This window comes from Vidua macroura, chromosome 2 (assembly GCF_024509145.1).
Source record: "Vidua macroura isolate BioBank_ID:100142 chromosome 2, ASM2450914v1, whole genome shotgun sequence".
Classification (NCBI taxonomy): Eukaryota; Metazoa; Chordata; class Aves; order Passeriformes; family Viduidae; genus Vidua; species Vidua macroura.
In genome coordinates this window covers 49,269,216-49,289,539 of record NC_071572.1, presented here as the reverse complement: position 1 = coordinate 49,289,539, position 20,324 = coordinate 49,269,216, and the positions used below count along the sequence as shown (strand labels likewise).

At 35.3% G+C, this 20,324-nt stretch overlaps 1 protein-coding gene across 15 annotated transcripts in view; it reads right to left on the bottom strand.

Moving 5' to 3' along the window:
* Window positions 1-20,324, bottom strand: part of MYCBP2 (MYC binding protein 2) — a 173,723-nt gene that overhangs the window by 130,581 nt on the left and 22,818 nt on the right. For all 15 annotated transcript variants that reach the window (XM_054001515.1, XM_054001538.1, XM_054001546.1 and 12 more), the window contains exons 2-8: window positions 19,473-19,548; window positions 11,503-11,718; window positions 6,539-6,692; window positions 5,062-5,258; window positions 4,598-4,840; window positions 4,262-4,333; window positions 2,348-2,444 (exon numbers count right to left, since the gene is read on the bottom strand). In XM_054001515.1, coding sequence (XP_053857490.1) covers window positions 2,348-2,444; window positions 4,262-4,333; window positions 4,598-4,840; window positions 5,062-5,258; window positions 6,539-6,692; window positions 11,503-11,718; window positions 19,473-19,548 — 1,055 coding nt within the window. The remainder of the gene's footprint in view (window positions 1-2,347; window positions 2,445-4,261; window positions 4,334-4,597; window positions 4,841-5,061; window positions 5,259-6,538; window positions 6,693-11,502; window positions 11,719-19,472; window positions 19,549-20,324) is intronic.

The window sequence follows — 20,324 nt, the reverse complement described above, 5'->3', positions numbered from 1 at the left end:
GCCTAAGATACTAATTTGCAATTTCAAAGAACAGTAAAACCATATACAATGTGACTTCAATTTCTCCATCTGAAAACAGAAACTGTTTTAAGGTATGCAGTGAGCACCACTGTTGAAAGAAATGGCAAAGATGAAAACCTCTGTAAATTAAGGTCTAGTCACCTAGTAAATTCTCACGGAATTCAGACATTCTTTTATGATACATGGACTGATACACAGTCAGATAAAAACATACACAACTCAGGTACAGTGTATAAATCTTGGCAAAGGCCTTAGACACAAGAATGGTGACACATAGCCTGGTAGTTCCAGATATAAGGCTGGATTTGCAAGATCATCTTTCAGAGTGGAAAGACTGCCCTTCAAAAATAGAAGTTTATGGTTTCAAGAAGCTGCTGGATCCTACTGTCTGAGAAAGGAGAAAATAATGTTCCATTGTTCTCTGATTTTTCTAAGGTCTTGTGAGTTCTACCTAGGATCAACTTCTAATCACATCTCCTAACCTCCTAGGCATCATTTGTATGAATAAATTCTAAAACTTTTTTTTAATGCACTATCACCAGCCCAGGCATTTGAAAGAGATTAATTTGAAAGAGATAGATTAATTAATAAGAGATAGAGCCATGTCTGAATATCATCCCAAATAGGAGCAAATATTTGCTGTGTTCAGCTGTTGGCAAGGTCACTGGCTTCTAGTTCTATCCAGCATGGCTTTTCAGGACTAGAACAACTGGTACGTCACCATAAGATAGCAGTGGGGCAGCCACTACTATTCAGAGTTAAGTACCTACTCAGTTTTCCTCAGGTCAGACACCTTCCTCCTACCTTCATTTCATTTTTTCTAAGGGGAAAGGAAAATAACCAGAAGTGGAACCCCTGGAATTTATCCTAGGCAAAAGAACAAGATCATATCTTCTCACAATAACACACTTTAATAAATGTGTAGAAGTGCACAAAGCAAAACAGCAAAGTTCAAGGACTGAAATACAAAGGACTGGAGTTACAAAGAACATCTAACATCTACTTTAACACCATCCCAAACCACACAAAATGCAACTGTGCAGATAGTTTGAGAAATTTCTGAAAGGGTATTCCCATTCAGATTTGCTTTTGCAATTTGTTGAGAAGGCACACGCATTTAATCTGTTCTTTTTTACAGTATAAATACAAGGCAGTCTTGCAGAACGACACTTGTCACTGAGATTTGCAAAAACAAGCTAACAGCTCCAAAGGGTAGACTTTAAATGTGCTCATATCTCTCTCAAGACTTGCATGAAGAACACTGGTTTGTTTACAAATAGTAACATAATTAAAGACATCAATGAACCCTACTGTGTAAGGAGCTGCCCTAAGGTGAACAATGCTGAAAAACCACTCAGAAAGGCAGTTTTTCAGGTCCTTGAATGTGCTCGCACTGAAATATCTCATACAGCCCCACAAAGAGCAAGAGCAGCTTAAAAAGTCATCCATACTTTAAGGATGTGCAGAAGGTTGCTGGACTAGATTCAACATTCAGAACCTGTTTAAAAAAATGCTGTTTGCATTTTAAAGACAAAAATCCTAGAGAACTTTCCTGAGGCTTCAGTGGTTTCTCATTTATGTCAGAATGAAACAAAATCTATCTTCTGATCTACAAAATAAGCCTGTCATTGTCCGATTAAAAATATTCTTGTGTCCTTCTGCTATTTATCTGTGTAGCTAAGAACAGATGTATTTCACTAGAAGCCATTAAAGCATGTTCCAGGAACATCCTTATTCTCTAAACAGACTGAAGTTACGAGGCTCCTCAGAAAAAAGACAACAAAATGAAAACAAACGACCCCCACAAAACAAACAAACCCCACCCAAAACCCCTCAAAACTGAAAAAAAGTTCCCCAAACAAATAAGCCAAAATCCACCACCAATATAAACATCAGAAGCATGGTCCATCAGTGTTCATTAGTTGCCTTTGCTTTTTGGATATATTTTTATCCTATTAATAAAAAAAAATGGTTTTGTTCATAGTTTATAATTGCCTACATGTAAGAAATCCTGGAAATGAAGTCACACATGAGCCAAACATTCAAAGTTCAAAGGAGAAAGAAAAAAATTTTAGGAAGGAATTTAAGCTCTTGTAGTCTTTAAATTAAGATGTTCACATATTCTAAAATGTTGCAATATTCTTCCAGCAACTGGAGTAAGATGCAAGGCCTTTAAGTGAAATACTGAAGCTGGTCTGATGTGAAGCAAAGTCATAAAGCAATCTATTTGTGACCTCAAAATCTCTCAGTTTCTCTTCTGCTTGCCTGAAAATACTAAGATGTAAAAACCAACTAGACCACATTTCTCTCATCTGGAGGTTCTCACCTGGCAAAGCAACTGTACCGTCTTGTTCCAAAGTTTCAGGGTTTATTCTTATGGCTGTCATACTGTGATTATTCGCATCTCTGTATAATAAATAGCCCTAGTAAGAACAAAAAAAAAAAAAAAAAAGTGGAGGTATGAAAATACTCTTAAATACATTAATAGATGTTAAATGGGAAAAAATGCAATGATTATTTTAGATATTGCTTTAAAATATTGGAAGCCTTTTACACATCAAATGATGATCTTTTTTCTACTAATGCAAATTATAACTAAATTCCATATTAAAAAATGGAAATTTGACTCCCTTCCTCCACTTTCTACATGCTATAGATTAGCATGCTGAAGCTTGTATGTAACTTTTGAAGCCCCACATATTCATTCTGTTATTTATATACATATACAATTAGACTTAAAAGCCGCAGCCACAGTAAAAAACTGTGTTTCTGTATCCATTTTTCAAATCAACAGAATAGTCACAGGAATACCAGGAAGGCTACAGATAATGTTGTCCTATATAGAGGAGCAATCATTAATGCATATTAATACATGCATTAAAACCTAGAATAAAAAAAGTATTAATTAACTACTTTGACTCCTACACTAAGACGTTTTCTTCCATTGAAACTACTGGATAAAAAAATCTTGACAAAATGAGGAAAACCAGCCCACATAAATTAAGCAAAGAGCATTAAAGTAGATAGAAAAGCTTCCATCTAAAAGTAACTAATATGATGAAGTAAGAAAAATCACCTGAATTTAAGTTGACCATGCACCTGAAGGGAAATGACACTAAGGACACTCTTACCTCTTATGGACACATAACTAGCAATAAGTGCAGGTTACACGCCTTTCTATAAGTATAGCCACAGAATGACACTTATCCAAACTGCAGTGCCTTTGGCTACAGACACTGTGTGAGTACACACACCTGTACAAGCACTCAAAAAGCATCACATATTTATAATTATGTAGAGAATGTTCAAACATGTAACACTATATAATGAAACCATATGAATCCTGTTCCTTCCCAAACTGATAAAACAGGCTCCAGAATGAATACATCCACACCTATTTGTTTTGTGCCACTGTACCTTTTGGTGATCTGCTTTTACATTAAATAAAACTAGATCTCATGTATTTGTGTTTACACAAAACACAATAACTGCAATAAAAGAACATATATTTGTAATGAACAATTTCATCTCAAAAGCGTGGCATGGAGTGTACTAAAAACCACTCTGGTACAATGAGATGACTCAGTTAATAGTAAATACACAATAAATTCAGTAAATTAATTGTTCTCTGAAATATTTTTATGTTTTGAGGGTTTTTTTATAATGAATAATAAAGGTGTAAGAAAGAGTGGTTGATATTCCAGAAACTAACTCTAAAAAACACAAACCATAGAAATATAATTAACTCTGTAAAGACAATACCAACAATTATCTCTATGTATTGTTTACACATGGTCAATCCTTCCCAACCAAAACAGCCTTTCCTTATTTTAGTGCAGATGTTTTAACATCAATTTATTTTCATAAACAGGTATTTCAAATATTTTTACATGTTTATTGCAACAGCACTTTTTTACATCCACTGACATGCACTTAGAAACACACATCAACTGACTGTACAGTTCATAAACTAATGTGCTAAACCATCATATTTTGCAAAAGTTTTTACAGTGACAACACAAAGCAAAGACGCTCCATTATTCCTTTCCACAGGCCAGTACAACCACACGTCCATCATTCTCCATAATTTAGAAGCCAGTATCAAAAATTTTGCTTTTTATAAAAAAAGCCAAAGGAATGATAAAATATCCATGTAAGCTTACTCTAAGCCAGGGTCTACTTAAACTACTCATAAGGGATGAGGAGGGCCACACATTTTGTATTTTAAGTATTCACCTACCTGAGCATAACCTAACCAAGACTTTTTTTCTTTTCTGTTTTTGATGCGGGATGTAGAATTGTATATATGGCCCTGAAAAGCAAAAAAACTTCAATCATTTAACAAATACCAGAGTGAAAACTCATCACAATCATTCAGCATCTTCCTTCAAACATACTGCCAAGTGAAAATTCTAAGAAAATGTTGTCAAATTGTCACAGAAATAATCAGAAAAAATTACACAAACTGTAATAGAACTGATGATTAGTAACCTATGTAAGATTGTCCATGGATATAGGACATCATAGAAGTTAAAATGCTAAGTATCATTCATCAGACAAGAAGCAGCCACATTACCCTCACTGTCCCGCTATATCCAGAGCCAATTTTGTAAAGTCCATCTTTACATAAGAGATAGAGGAAAAAACCATCACTCTGAAGTAGGCACTGGTCATCTTCATCTACAGATATTTCTTTCAATGGCCATTTGTGCATCAAAGCTGCCTTCTTTATCCCATTACTGAACCAGTCCTGGATTTGGATTTTGCCCACCAGAACTGCCTGTACACTCCGCTGAAGAGAGTTTAAAATGGTTGGCACCTAAACAATAAAAGAAATAGTGAGTGAAAGAGATGACAATTTTTTTACATGTTACATTTTCTGTTCTAACTCCAGCTCAAGAGAGACAAAGAAATACCAACTCATCTCAAAAATAGCAAGTGGGGGGAAAAGGTAACAGGAAAACAATACATCTTCTCAGAACTCATGAGAGGTACTCATTTATATAAATTCCCAGAAACAGAGAAGTTTTAATACAAGACCTGAATAGTCTGACAAGCATGGCTGCCATTATTGGTGAGGATTGCAGAGATTGCTTGTAACGTCCTTCCTGTCTCTCCCCAGGCAGCTACCAAACTGAAGAGGCAAGCGCAGGAAAGTGCTGTCAAGGACTGTCCTGTACTGTCATTCATTCCTGTGCTACGGACAGTTATTTCCAAAAGCAGCTGGAACAGGGATTCTGCAGATAGAACACAGTCATTACACAGATCAGTCACAAGCTCATACAAAACAATTAAAGTATCAATGGGAAATTAAAACAGGAAAACACATTGTATCTTTCCTCATCTATTATGTTTAGAGCTAATTTCAGACAGAAAAGCATCTTAAATTAACCTGAATTATCCTTAACTTTTCTTCTTTTCAGCCAGAAAACATCAAGTCTGGATAATCACCATGGCTGAAGAAGAAAAACTACAAGTCCTTCTGTCACAGTGGAACACATTAACAGGAAATGGGCCAGAAAGTGTTATTATAGTAGACACTATTCAGTCTACCCCATCACTGAGATGATGTGCAGATCACTTGTCTACTCTTTATGACCATTACCCATGTTGAAGCACAATCCACTTCATAGAAACAAGCATTTCAAATCGAGGCTTGAAAATTATTTTGATAAGCCTCTTTCCAAACTCTGTCTGGTGGCTGAACTTCTGTAACAATCCAGGTGTGAACAGAAATCCATCTAATTTTTCTTGAGCACTGATACAATTAATCGCTACGGCAGTAATCAAAAAGTCTTCTTTGTAGCTTCTTAATACTCCATGTATCAATACAAAATAAGTTTTCTGTAGCAAATTACAATCTTTGGAAATGTAATAGTGTTAAGTCATAAAACATGAAAAAATACATGAAGTCTAAAGACAATTTTTAAAAAGTCTTTAAAGAAATCAGGCTACAGCCTGAGTAGGCTGAGTAGGCTACAGCCTACAGACTTCTCTGCAGTTCTATAAACACAAAAGATAATGGGATTTTAACTTAAAGGATATAGTCAGTCATGCTCTCAAAGGCATCAGAAGTTCAACTTTTATTTTCAATATCATTAAAAAGAAAATTAATTTTCAGGGAAGCTTTTGGATGGCCAGAGAAAATAAAACCAAGAATTTTGACACTGATTAGCAGCTCCACATAAATTACAAAATTAAACATCTAAGCTATAGACCACAACAGCAGATTACAAGAGAAATTAACCCTAAAACTGTATTATTTCCAATAAGACCAAGTATTTTATGTTTCAGTAAGAAAGTGAAATCCAATTTTTTAGTCTGAGATGTTTATTACTTTGTTTCAGTGAGGAAGTACTGCATACACGCACTCTAAGGAGTTAACATGCCAGAACAGTCCGTCAGTTGAGAATAAGCATGTTACTATCTCACAAATACTTGCCAAGAACCATTTTCTTCTGTCCAACACAATAACAGATGTATGTTAATTAAAATACAGTAAAAGATGAGATATTACCTAGGACTTCAGGAGGCTCTGATTGCAGGCCTTCTGGTTGCTGACCTTGGAGCACATTAAGTAGGGCTTGTAAGCTCCTGAGACACAAGGATGGATGAGAAAATCTTGTCTCCTTTATCAATTCAAAGACTTCACACAATCCAACTTCAATGATCTAAAGAAATACAGATTTTTCAGAACAGATGCCAATATAATATTTTTAGATCTTCATCAAAAAAGTATATACCAGTGTTCACTGAACAAGACAATTACTCAAATAAAAAGTCGTAATATAAAATACAGTGTTAAACCAGAATCAAAATCAAGAATCCACCAATACAACTATACCAGCAAATATTACACGTAAGTAGCCACCACATGAAAGAGCATATCTAAGCAGAGTAAATTTCTTGAAAGAATAAGGAAGCTTAAAAATTTTCACACAATAAGAGGCAAACTATACCTCTATAGCCCTTCTAATTTCCATCCAGTTCACACTTTGACAGTCTTCTTTTTCCTTGCTCATTAACGTGAGCCAGGAAACTAGAATGGTCTTGCAACCTGGCTTCACATCCTGAATAACAATACGTTTGACAGCTGATACTGGCAGCTCTAGAACTTTCCCCTTAAAAGCCTCTGAGATTATTTTTTATATTGTGACAAAAACAGATTAATTGCTAATCACTAAAACTTCATATGTACTCATCACAGACATGCATTAAGCCATTTAATAGAACATGTTTAAAAGCCCTGTTCTAGACATCTCTAATTTTCCCTTTTAGAATTCCTGACTATTCTGAGATTACAGTTGTGCTTCTCTCCACTGACTGCTCCCTTGCACTTCCTTCTCAAACTCTGTATTTAATAATGATGAAGATGAAAGAAAAGAGAGGAGGGTTAGCACATTACAAATAAGCAACTGTATCTTAAAAACTTCACTATGTGTTTTGGTCAGGAGGAGAGCCACCACAGAGTGTATAACAGAGACTCACCCCTGAGTAAAATCTAAGGAAAAAGACAAATGTGAAAATAAATAACATTGTTAATGCAACTGCCACCCATGCTTAAAACATATATATTCTGGCAGTCAACTCTACGTTCTACTGCATGGCTTGTAACCATCTTTGCTGACCTGTAATTTGATTCCCATCCTTCAGAAGTTATTTAACCATCTATTTTATTCTTGAAGGAAGGATAAAAACATAACCAAGTCAAGTCTTCAAAGCACAACAGGAATTTTCCTACTAATTACACCTTACATTTCACATTGGCAATGGAGTAGGAGGAAAACACATGCATGGAATCTACAGTGAAAAAAACTGTCAACATAATAATGGCATGATGTTTTTTCCAGGATCTAAACCCCACCACCATCCTAAAGGCTAAAAAACAAAATACATTGTAAGTACATTTTTAGAAATGCTCTTCCTGTTCAGTTATAGTGTCTTTGAGAAAAACTAAGTTTATTCTTCACAACCTTCACTCAGAAGACCTCATCTAGGAGCTGACAGAGGCAGCTAGAGAAAGTAGAACATAAGACAGTGGAAAATGTTTGGTGAACTTCCACTACAGTAGGCATCAGTAACAGAGTTCTGCTGGGATGCTGTCAATTCTGCATAGGTTTTGGGTTAGTTTTTAAATAACTGAGATCAAGAGTCTGGGTAGGCTACATAAAATAGATCTACTCACAAATATATAGATCTATACACATATATACATACACAGACACACATATGTAATATGTACACACATACTACATATGTTTAACACATATATATACACACATATATATAGATCATACCTCACATATGTCTATCTTGTGTGTATATATATGTGTGCATGTATATATATGTAGATATGTGTGTCTGTGTGTATATATATATATATATATATATATATATATATGTGTATCTCTCTCCTCCAAACTGTGCTCTGGAGGACAGAATAAGCAAATAGTTCTTTTCAAGATATCTGAAGCTTGTTCTCACTGCTCTCTGAAGGGCTTTTGAGCCAAAACAAGCACTGCTCTGCCTCAGCTTGTCACAGCCTGACTGCTCTTACTCATGTTCTCTGTGCAACCATTCTCCTGTTCCCTTTGCAACACCTTTGAGACTTCAGATCAAAAGTTTAAGACTGCTTAACAAAAGGTACCCAAAATTCTAGCCTGGATGCAGACATTGTGACTCCTAATTAATTCCTAAAACCTCTCCTATTTCATCTTGATGTCTTATCTGTTCTCTTGTTTTATTTCCTTTATGTTTCCTCCCATTGTAAGCATTATCCCAAATGCTCACATTTCTATAATTAAAATTACACACTAATCTGAGTTAATTTATATTATATAGATACACAAAAAAGAAGAACCTTTACCACGGTAACATTTTCCTAATGAATTTTAGAAGACTTAAAGTCAGTCTCTAAAGAAAGTAATTATTTGTCTTTTATTTTTTGTTGCAACTTAAAAATTTAAATTTTTGCTTAAGCTTATTAACAAAATGTATGTCAGTGCAGGAACAAAGAATATTTAAGTCAGTTAATTCCACCTTAATCACTTTAATCCAGTATTCGTCACTTTTAGTACAGAACTTTTGTGGATCATTCATTACTCAGCCTCAAGTTTAAAATTTGGGGGGGCCGGGGGGGTGAGGGTGAACAGTATGGGAAATACCTCTTCTTTACTCTGCAAATTAAAAGTCTTATCAACAGAACTGAACCTACTTCATTTTAGGTAGAGAGTATTCCTCATCATTAGCTAAGATACTAAATAAATAAGGTAGCAAATAAGTATGTCAGACATACAAGTATTTCCTGAGAAATCAAAAATATAAAGCTATCAAAGCAAGTTACTAAACTATCTGAACACAGCCAAAACACACATTTTTTGTTGTGCCAGTATCTGAAGAGCAGCAAAGTCTGTGTCTTAATGTTAAAAACAACTATTCTCAATCTTATTATAGAAATCATATAGGACAACTTCCGATTCCAAAATACATTCTACTTAAAGGCTCTAACAAACCTGACTTCCTCAAGTTTAAGATCTGAAAGAAAGATACTTCAATAGAACACTCAAAGTCACCTTAAGCTACAAAAATGTAGAATGTTTTCAACTTACTCTCAATAGCTAAAAAACCACCAACACACCAAGGACTATACTCTGGAGAATCTGTAAAAGCACAAAACCTAGCCACACTTTTTTTTAATCTTTCATCTCACTGTCAAATTCAAAATACCTCAGTATTCTTTTTAATAAACAATTATGAATTTCTGATAGTAATTTACTTTCTTCTTTACAGTTAACAAACTAAGCCCAACACAATACTGTTCATTATCATGAGACAGACACCTGTATCCAGGATACCAAGACATTTACAGTCAGTCCCTAGAAGTTTTACTACATGTGAGACAGTTCCAAGCAGATGTTTTTTTTTCAAAAGCATGAATCCAAGCCCAGTTGTGTACCTCCAAGTGACCTAAACAGCCCTGTATTACCTAGATAGTTATGAAAAATACTGAGGTTGTATCAAGCATCTAAACATATTTTTGAACCAAAAATTCTCAAATTTCATAGATTCTTTACTAAAAATTAGCAGTGTGAAAACATACTGATTTTCACATATTTTTTATTTGCTGTACTGAATGTAAAAAATATCTCAATATTTTTCTATTTTGAGAGAAGTTTGTTATATACAGTTTCCCTATCATTTTTTCTAAGCTACCATCTTTGTAATAAACTGTCCAATACCAATGTTTTGGTTTCCACATGCAAATCTTCTATCCGTATCACCGATATATCTCATCCTTCTTGGACCCTCTTTTAATTTCAAGTTTTAAAATGTCATTCCACTCTCCATAAATGCTAATAGCTACATTGCCTTTTACTTAAAATTAAGCATCTACAAGCACTTGCTGATTCATTTGATACAATCCACGAGTACTCAGAAGCAGTTCATCAACAATGCTGACCCTACTTCTAGTGACCACATAGTCTGCAATCATCAACTGTGAAATTTCAATTGGCTGACTTGGTTATGCTTCTCTGCAATTCGCCACCACTATTCTCCGGAGTTCCAACTTTGCCCCTCAGATAACAACATCTAAATGCAATCATCTATAAAATCATAAGTTTCTAAGCCACTCAAACATTCTACAGAGCTACAGCTGCAACCACCTTTTTTTAATTCAGCATTTGTATTGGTTTCAGACCAAATATAAACAAGGGAAGTTAACCTGAATATGCCTTTTAGATTTAGAAGAACAACAAAACAAAGCACGATCCATAGCATTGATAAGGTAGCAATGAACAAAACTAAATGCATGGTTTTGCAATACATAGTAAAAAACAGGTGAACAAACAAACTGGAAAAAAATAAGAAAAAAATCATTAAGTCCTTTATTTCTGACTTTCTACCATTAATCCTACTATAAGCACAGAAGCAATCAATAAAAAAAAACCACTAACTGTTCAACTATAGCGTCAAAATCTTAACATGCATTAGAATCTGGAGCTGTCAGTACCACTAAGGGCATTAAAGCCAAAAAAATGAAAGAATAATTGAGAGTTACTGCAATTACATGCATACCTGGCAAAACATTTTAGGAACCATTCCACCAAATTATTTCCATTATTAGACTTATTCTTTTTGGAGGGTAAAGCAAAAAAAAAAAAAAGCACCCTTTACCATTATGAGCTGGTAGCCCCACAGAGCTGCCTTATTTACGAGATTTCGAGGCTATGGGTGTTCAGGTACCAACACTTTTAAAGGAGTGCAACTTGAGTGTTTACCTGATGCTTAATTGACTTTAATTTGGACAGGTACATAGATCATCCTATTTCATCAAGTGATTCTGAACTACATGGACTACAAATAAAACTACAGCAGTGTTTTAAGTAGCTGGCTTATACTGCTGCTTTTTAATCTCCAAAAAGAACATACCAGCCTTAAATGACATTCATGGCACACTTTTAAGTGGTATCAGTTACTTGCCTTTGGAAGTTTAATAGGTGGCTCTTTGGGCTCCTCTTCTTCATCACTGTCCGAATCCCCACTCTGGACACTGTTCTTTGAGGCCAAAGACACAGACGCTTCCTTTTTCTGCCACTCCAACACACAATGGCGGACATTGCAGTAAACATTAAAAGCTGAAGGATTGCTATGTAATCTGATATCTGGTATGGTTATTGTACTCTCTAGGTTTTCAGTCTGAAAAACAAGATGGGTTTTAATTTAGTTTATTAGTTTAATAAAGTTTCAAGCTTTGCTAAATATAAATAATCTCAATAGTCTCAATTTTGACAGATCAAATTATTTCCAAACTAGAGACAACTTTCCTGCTGAAGTACCAGGTTTATTTCAGGCAGGGAAGAAAGGGAGAAGAGGAAGACATTTCAATAGATTCTGTCTAGCTTTAGCCTCTACCTCTTATACCCTGATGAGAACACTGGGACTAAACATGACAGCAGCTTAGGCTACAGAATGGTCCAAACCTGTGCTACAGCAGTAAGAATAGCAGAATCAAGTTTTATCTCCTCAACAGCAGTCTGGTTTAGAGGTTTTAATTATAATTGAATTTTTAAATGCATGCCTTGTCATTCTAGTTATTTGTTTTAACCTGCTGGGAAATACTAAAAAATTAAGATGTTTGTTAAACACATACTAGAAATTAAGGAAACCCACTTATTTTGTCATTACATGAAAACTGATGACAAGTTTAAAAACTCCTGTCAGGATACTGCAGATAATAGTTTTGAGAATAATAATCGAATGGACTAAATACTAAATAAAGAAATCAAGGCCTATGGCTTAACAGGACACCATTCTGTTTTCAGAAGCCCTGAACCACAAAGTATGAGCTGGGAAATTGTTCTGAGAAACTACCACTACCATGGCCCACCTTGGTACCTACTACTGGTGTATTACTGTCAGCCTTGGCCAAGACACAAAGGAGCCTTCATAAGGCTGTCACTTGGAAAAATAATAAGAGAAAACATTTTTAAAAAAATATTTTTAAGATGGGAGAGGAGGTATGACTGACTTGAGAAAACAAAACTCCACAACAATTAATTCCCAGACAGGATTACATCTTCTACTTGGTTCTGTAGTAGCAAAGACCAGGCTGGTATCAGCACAGGCTTTGAAAACTGGATTTCAGGCATATGGGAGGAAACAATTCTCTGTAACAGCTTGCCGCAGACAGAGGGCACAAGGACCATGTAAGGAGAGAACGCCCAGATTAAGAGTGCAGGACAAATATGCGTGACCATGCAAGGCAAAATGTGGGGGGTTATTAGGCCAGAGAGACTCAGGGTCATGACTAACTTCAAAGGTCATTTTTTATTTCTTTCTTGTATTCTTGAGGGATAAGGGGAGGAAGGGCACAGTGAGAATGAAGGCTTTTTGTCTTTTTTCTTTGTTTTATTTATAGAGTATTAATACTGTGCATTGCCACATTCATCTGGCATGAAATTACGCAGTGAATTATACTACAGTGATGTGAAACATCACTGAGAGCAGTGATGAGAAAGAGAACATTAAACTAGCAGAGGAGAGATAAAAGATTTGAGAACCAGTGAAGTGGGTAACATTTTAATGGGGTGATTTATTTTTCTACAATATGGTTGCCACAATTGTCTACATCAAAAACACTTTTATCTGCACATACATTCTTATTAATACCAGAAATAACACAAGACTCTAAGCTAGACCTTCTAATACCGTATGTTACAAAACGTAACAAAAAAGTTCAAAATTGTTTTAAAATATTTCATCGTTCACATATTCCCCATTTTTTACTATAATATTATTCTGACTGTACTGGTATATATTTGCCTATCCTTCCTTTCCATTATTACTAAAGTTACTGCAAGCTAGAACATTAAGAAACAATGCTTTACTATGCAACCTATTTTTTCAAAAGTGTGTTACTTTTTCTCACCTACATCAGTGGTAGCAGTAAACACAAAAATATCAAGATAATGAAGGAGGAAAAAGAAAAGGCTGGGAAAAGTTCCCTACACGCATACTCAAGTTTGGCAGGTTTTTTTTAGCTCAACAGAACTTCTGCCATTAGGGATTGAAAGACAACAAAGTTTAGTCCTTGTTCAATATTAGTATCTTTGAAACAGTAAAGCTCCGGTTAAAAACCCCACAATATTAATCAGTGAAAGAAGGCAAGGTACAACATCATATGTTATTCCAGCATCAAATTGTATCAAAATAAATTTGGATTGACCCCACTGATAATGAGCTCCTACATACTTTGAAGTTTGACACCAGAAAACTGGATTGTTACAAGATGTAACTCTTCTGTTCATCAAGTATCCACACACATTACCCCAAAAGTTTTTGCAGCTCCTGTAATGGCAAATACACAGCACAACCTTTCAGCTTTAAAGCTAGCTCAGTTGAATGGCACAGGTTAAATTCCTCAGTAAACTTAGTTTACTAAAGTTTTTTACTGACAGTTACAGGAAGAGAAAGATATTTCAGAGGCTCCAGATATTTATCTGAAATTTCACTTATCTAGTTAATATCACATATTGTAATTGTAACTTCTGTGAAGAGTTTCCATTCTAATTCTTTCTTGTCAGCTCAGCTAAGTCTTTGATCCAGAAGAGGCTAAGTTCTGTAGCTCATATAATCTCATTTGAAACAGATTGGCCAAACTGTTAAACCAGCACAGATAATTTTAGACATTACAGTGCAAGATAAAATCAATGTGTTTTCTTGCCTATTAATAACAAGCTGACTAATTTTCAGAAATAAACTCCTTATTCCCAATACTTCATAACTATTAACCAGTAAGAACTTTAACTATTCTATCTCTGCATTCGGTGTTTTGTTTTCTACAAAAGTGCATAAGCAATACTTGCATACACTTATCTCCTACTGAGACTTCAGTAAAGCACAACATCCTCAAGAAACTTCATCATAAGGTAAAAAACACTGATGTGATTTGTGATGGATTTGCCTAAGTCTAAGGGGTTTAATACTTATAGTTGTTAGGTCTTCCAAACAAACATCTGTTCAAAAGTGGTTGTATATAATAAGCAGGTTGTACAAACATCACATTCTTAGATCTCCTTTACATAAGGCAAGAACGGGGCTGACAACAACAACAAAAAAAAACAGTAAAACTTCCTGCCCCTCTAATACAAATGCTCATTCAGTGAACAGCTTATTTTGTTGTTTTTTCTTTTCTTCAACAGTGGTAGAGGAAAGTATTCAAAACAGACATCAGAAGTTTTTTCCATATGAAACAAGTATTCTTCATTTCCAGATAAGATTCCTAGCTTCACTAAGGTCAGATACACTGAACAAGTCAGAAAACTGGGATTTAAGTTCATCCCATCATCACCTGAAAGTTTACTTTTCTGCAGCTAATCAATACATTTTACACAGTCATAAAAACTTCTCCAATATTATGAGACTCATGATACCACCTGTACAATCTTGCTGTGGACTCAAAATTTTGAGGTCAAATAGATCAATAAGAAAATCTAACCAATACCTGTACCTACAGAACCTCACTTACTAATTCTTTTATCAAATTAATAAAGTCTACTTTAACTTACAATTCTCTTAATGATACTGCATTTCAAGTTGGCACAAAACACATCTACATTGCCAAAACAGCAGAACATTAAACCAAAATTTTAATAAACTTCTAAGAACTCACTAAAGCAATATACTAATTTTGCACAGATCTAGAATTAATAATCCAAACAGACTGCTCTTGAGCTATAGGATAAATTATTTCAGAAAGAAACAATGCCTTACACCTTGTTGTCATAGTGTTAAGAGTACCAAGATTCATGTGACACTTGTGAATAAGGCGAAGAGCAGCAATCGCTTTCTCTGCCTCTGAATGTCCAATTTTTAATGGCTGCTGGAATATTGCAATCCAAAGCGCTCATTAAATTTGACTACAAACTCAGCTCCCAGAGTGCCTAAGCAGAAGATGAGATGATAGCTTCTATACTAGCTTTCCTCCTAAAGCATCTGGTTTCTTGGGAAATGAAATTGCTACCAGTGTCAAAAAGAAGGGCTTAGACTGGAAAACAGGATTATGCTGTTTGATTCAGTAGTTTTCATATGAGCAACAGTGGGATGTTCTGAATCTTCATCTTTGCTATTTCACTTGGTGTGTCACCAAAAATTAAATGTTCACCTTATTAAATGAAGATACACGGTGAAACATACATTGTAAAACTTACATATCCATGATTGGTGAAGACAGTTTTAATATGTGAAGATTTTATTTCTTGTGTGTTACTTTTTATTTTCTGAAAGGTAAGACTCTTATGACAGAGAGATCTAAGTGCAGATGCTCACGCCTTGATGCCTGGCTTGTCCTTGTAAACATATAGGCCCTGCTAACTGAAAGAATGAATTATGTAGGAGAGGTGAACAGCACAGGCTTGGTTCAAAAGATAAGAGCAACCTACTCCTAATTGCTCTTCTCAGTCAGCCTTTTGTAATGTTCTGTTACACTCAAGGAAAGGAGTGGGAAAAACCAAAACCCTCTGGTCTCCTTTACACGCCTCACACATAAAGAAACTGTTTTCCCTAAACATGAAACCCATACACAGCTTATTTTCTAACCTATTTGTTTTCTTCCTCTTGAATCAGAATACTGCAGTAATGGTTTATTCTTAAATATGATGGAAATAGACTATGATCTAGAAGAGGAAAGTTAATTTGCTGTTCAAGATGGGTCAGGTTATAATAACCATCTGATCTCAGTGTAACACTGAGAAGAGAAGCTCACCCAATTTTTCTTCAGACAGTCAAAAGATCTCTTAGAAAGGGATGCCCTCTTGAGGTTGAAAGAGCAAATAATACAAAAGCCATTGAAAACAATGCCAAATTATTTGAGATCTGGCCTATTTGAGAACCTACATGTGTTTCTAGTGAGACAATATTCATCCTAGTCAATCTGTTTTATACATCTATTAATTAGCTTAAAATGAATTTGTCTGCTACATGAACCTCCCCCTTAAAGTTTTATTCCTCCCATTTGTAAAAAGCTAAAAAAGTCATAGCTTAAAACTTCTGCATAAACTAAACAGGTAGATGTCAATCATTTCCAGTACAAGCTGTGTTTGGTGGACTCCAATTTTTTGGTATTCTTCAAATAACATTATGAAAACAAAAGATGGTGAACTGTGGTTTTCTGTGTAAGTCTCTCTCAATCCAAGTGTCCTAAGCAGCACTTGCATGAATTAACAGCAAAGGTGGAAAATATCCAGGGTGTCTCAAGGGGGGAGGGGGGGGGTTAGCAGCAATATTCGTAGAGTTGGGAAAAGTAAAAGTAACATGGCCTTACAATTTTCTGGCAATATTCTTTGCCAAAAGAAAAAAAAAACAGGGGGAAGAGGCAGGTAGGGACTGGAATCCAAGGTGCTACACCCATGTCTAACAATTAGACACTTGTTTTCTATGTAAAAGTCACTTATGTCAACAGTGAAATTCTAAAGCCAAAGCAGACTGCACCACACAGAAAACCTTTATACCTCCATTTAAAAATAGATACTAAACCACAATCCCAAAAATTAGTGATGGTTCAAAGACCAGTAATCATAGTATGGCCCAGCTTAGAAACAGAATAAGGCTCAAACTACTGAGCTGTTTAAACACCAACTAGTTTTATACCTAAAATGTTCTAACATTTAATGCTTAAATGGTGGAAATAATTTTCTTCCAGTTGCTCAACAATTACTTCTCTTCTAAAGTTATCTCCTCTTCCATTACTCAATCATTTTTAGTAAGCACAGGATATAAATAACAATTTTTTTGGGTTCCTTCATGTTATTCTTGATTTAAGGTCCTCTCTGTCTCTACTAAGTATATTAAGAGAAAGCTTCCATTACTGTTCAGACTAAAAAACCCTGTTTCTCCAAAAAATAAACTAATGCACAGAAACTCTAATGTTCAGAATGTCCAGTAGTGAAAGACTTTTCAATCTGCTTGATTTTAAAGCTTCCAAATGGAAGCTCACACTTTCCTGACAATAGACACATCCATTTTCAGACATTCCAGTGCAAAAATAATCTCTGTGCTGATTCTGCCATAGCAGCATTGGGATGAATTGAAAAGTATATAAAAAAAACAAAACCAAAAAAATCTCCCACAAAAAAACCACTACAAAAACACCAATAAACAAAACCACCCCACTTTGTCAGTTTCATAATCTCAAGTTATGAAGCTGGTTTTAGCTTTCCCTTCTCTGCTACATTTTTCAGTAAATACACAATTTTTTGCTATCACGCTGAAATAAACTGGAGTGCCTTTCTATACCCAAGTCACTCAGAATGAAGACCAATGTTCTAATGGTCAGCCGTGGTCTGCCTCAGACACTGTCCAGAATAATAGCATCAGTAAAAGACATACAAAAACCCATTATGATTTTCAGAGATATAAATCTCAATGCCTTAAATAGAAAATTACTTAAACCCATTACTTAAACCCAAGAAAAATCTTGAGAACAACCTTCCATAGGGAGGAGGTGAGGAGATTATCAGTTAGTGCCATATCCATAACTACTCACAAGAACTAAGCCTTTAGTATGTTCACATTGTCTTAGCCAAGGATCCTTCCACTCCATTTATCCAACAAAACTAAATTTAAGAATTACATTCAACTGCTAAGCTTGTGAACAGCCATTCTGTATTTAGCTTTCTACTTGGCAGTAAAACTAGAGCCCCACTAACCAGATAGACAAGGGTCCCTTTATAGTGTAACAATGATCAAAGACAAAGAGTTATCTTATTTCAAAAGCACAAGTTTCTGTCACCAGACAGAACACGCAAACTAACTACATTCTGTGATATTTCTTCAAATCTCTAACTTGGTTTTCTTTGCTGACAGTGGGTTGATAAAGTCATGGAGAAGACAGAGCCAAAACTTCTTATAGCGAGAAATTCAGTTTGGACCACAAATATTTTACTGTACAGTGCTGAGAACAGAAATGAAGATAAGCTTTTTCTATACCATAATCTGAAGCTGCACTACTTGAGATAAGCAGAATAATCTGGTATGTCTCCAAAAAGTCAATACCAAATGAATAGATAGAGGGTTTGCTTCACCCTCCCAAAGCCATCTGTCTTGAGATACAGTAACTACACAAGGTTTGGCAAATAGGGATAAGATGGCCAAGTGGTTCTACAGTGCATTTGTATTATAAGGACATTCAGCTGACTAGAAAGTGTTTTCACTGGATGTTTCAGTGGTTCTGTCCTTCAGAACCATTCCAAAAATGAGCTCTTTACTGACTACAAGCCTTCATGCCTGCAGTAAGCCTTCATGAAAATCCCTCCAAGACTGTACCTTAAATAGAGAAATAATAGCTCTCTAATAGAGAAAGAATGCAGCACAGCAGTATTTTAAAATAGCACTGCTTCTGCATAAATTTATTCTCTCTAAAGAGTAAAGATGTAAACATTTTATTAAGTTCACTGTATGGTTCCCATGCATTTACAGTGATTGAAGGCAGGAGTTACATGGGGAGAAAACATTAATAGAAACACTTAGGTGTCACTTATTACATTTTCCATTATGGAGTCATTTTCAGAGGTAACTTTGGAGTCGCTAGAATGCTCCCTTTCTCCTTTAGCCAATATGGCCAAATCTTTGCAGCACTGGTCTCTGCTTGCTAGACAGATCTCAAAATTTACCTCTGAGACCAATATGTTTAGCTACATTTAGGATTTAGGAACTGGAGAACTAAAACCACTGTTCATACTATTTCCTGTTGAACATTAGTACCAAAAGCAATTGAATAAGGTTAAAATTGGTATCACAGTCACACAGGATACAGTAAACAGACAATACTGGTCTACTATTAACTCCTCTAAAGAAACACATTGTTAGTCACGCTTTGGTGTTCTTGCATTTCTCTCAGCTGAAGGTACTGTCATTTTTGAGCCAGAACTTTGTCAGGTTAGTTAAAGGCTTACCTTGTTGCGTGTTTTTACTTTCAATTTAGTCTTCTGTTTTCTTTTCAACTTTTTCTTGCTAAAAAGTTTCTTACTTCTGAAAAAGAGAAAAAAAGCAATGAGAACAAAATAAACTCCCTTCCATACTCAATGGTAAAAAGCACAGAGGGAAAAATTGTCAGAGGTGCTCTAATTTTTTTTTTCTCATAGGCAAAGGAAATAATTGCAGGTAGAATTTCAGAGTATAAATCAGAATACAATGCACTTAAAATTATGCTTTCCTAATGTTCCACTGAATTGTGGGTCTTTACTCTCATAAATTTAAGCAGAATATATGCTAGGAGAGAAACAAGTCCCTGAGCTTTCTATTGGCTTGCCCTATTGTTTCTATTACAAGTTCGTAGTGCCAGAGCAATGCTAGAAGCTAGAATTATTGACAATTCTCAGTAAAACAATCTGTTAGTACAGAACACTGATTTGTGAAGTCTTGATCACACAAAGATTCAAGCCTTCCAAGACAAAAAGTAAGCTTTAAAAATGTATCATTTAGCAGAAGATTCAGCTGATGGAAGAAACTGCAGTTTCTTTACCTCTTGTTTGGACTTTTTTCACCCTCACTTTATAGACTTAATGTCCATCCCTTTACATTACAGATCTAGCTAACACACACTTCTCTAAGCTCATTTAATCCTCTCCTGCCCACACCTCATTCCTACCACACTCACTCCTCCATTTTATTACCCAGGGGAAAAAATATATATATATCATACAAGAAAGACATCATATGCATACACGCTTGTTCGGTCACCACCACTGAGATTACTCTAAAATGCATGCTTTTTAACCTACTGGTTTTTCAGGTTGTAAGTCCTC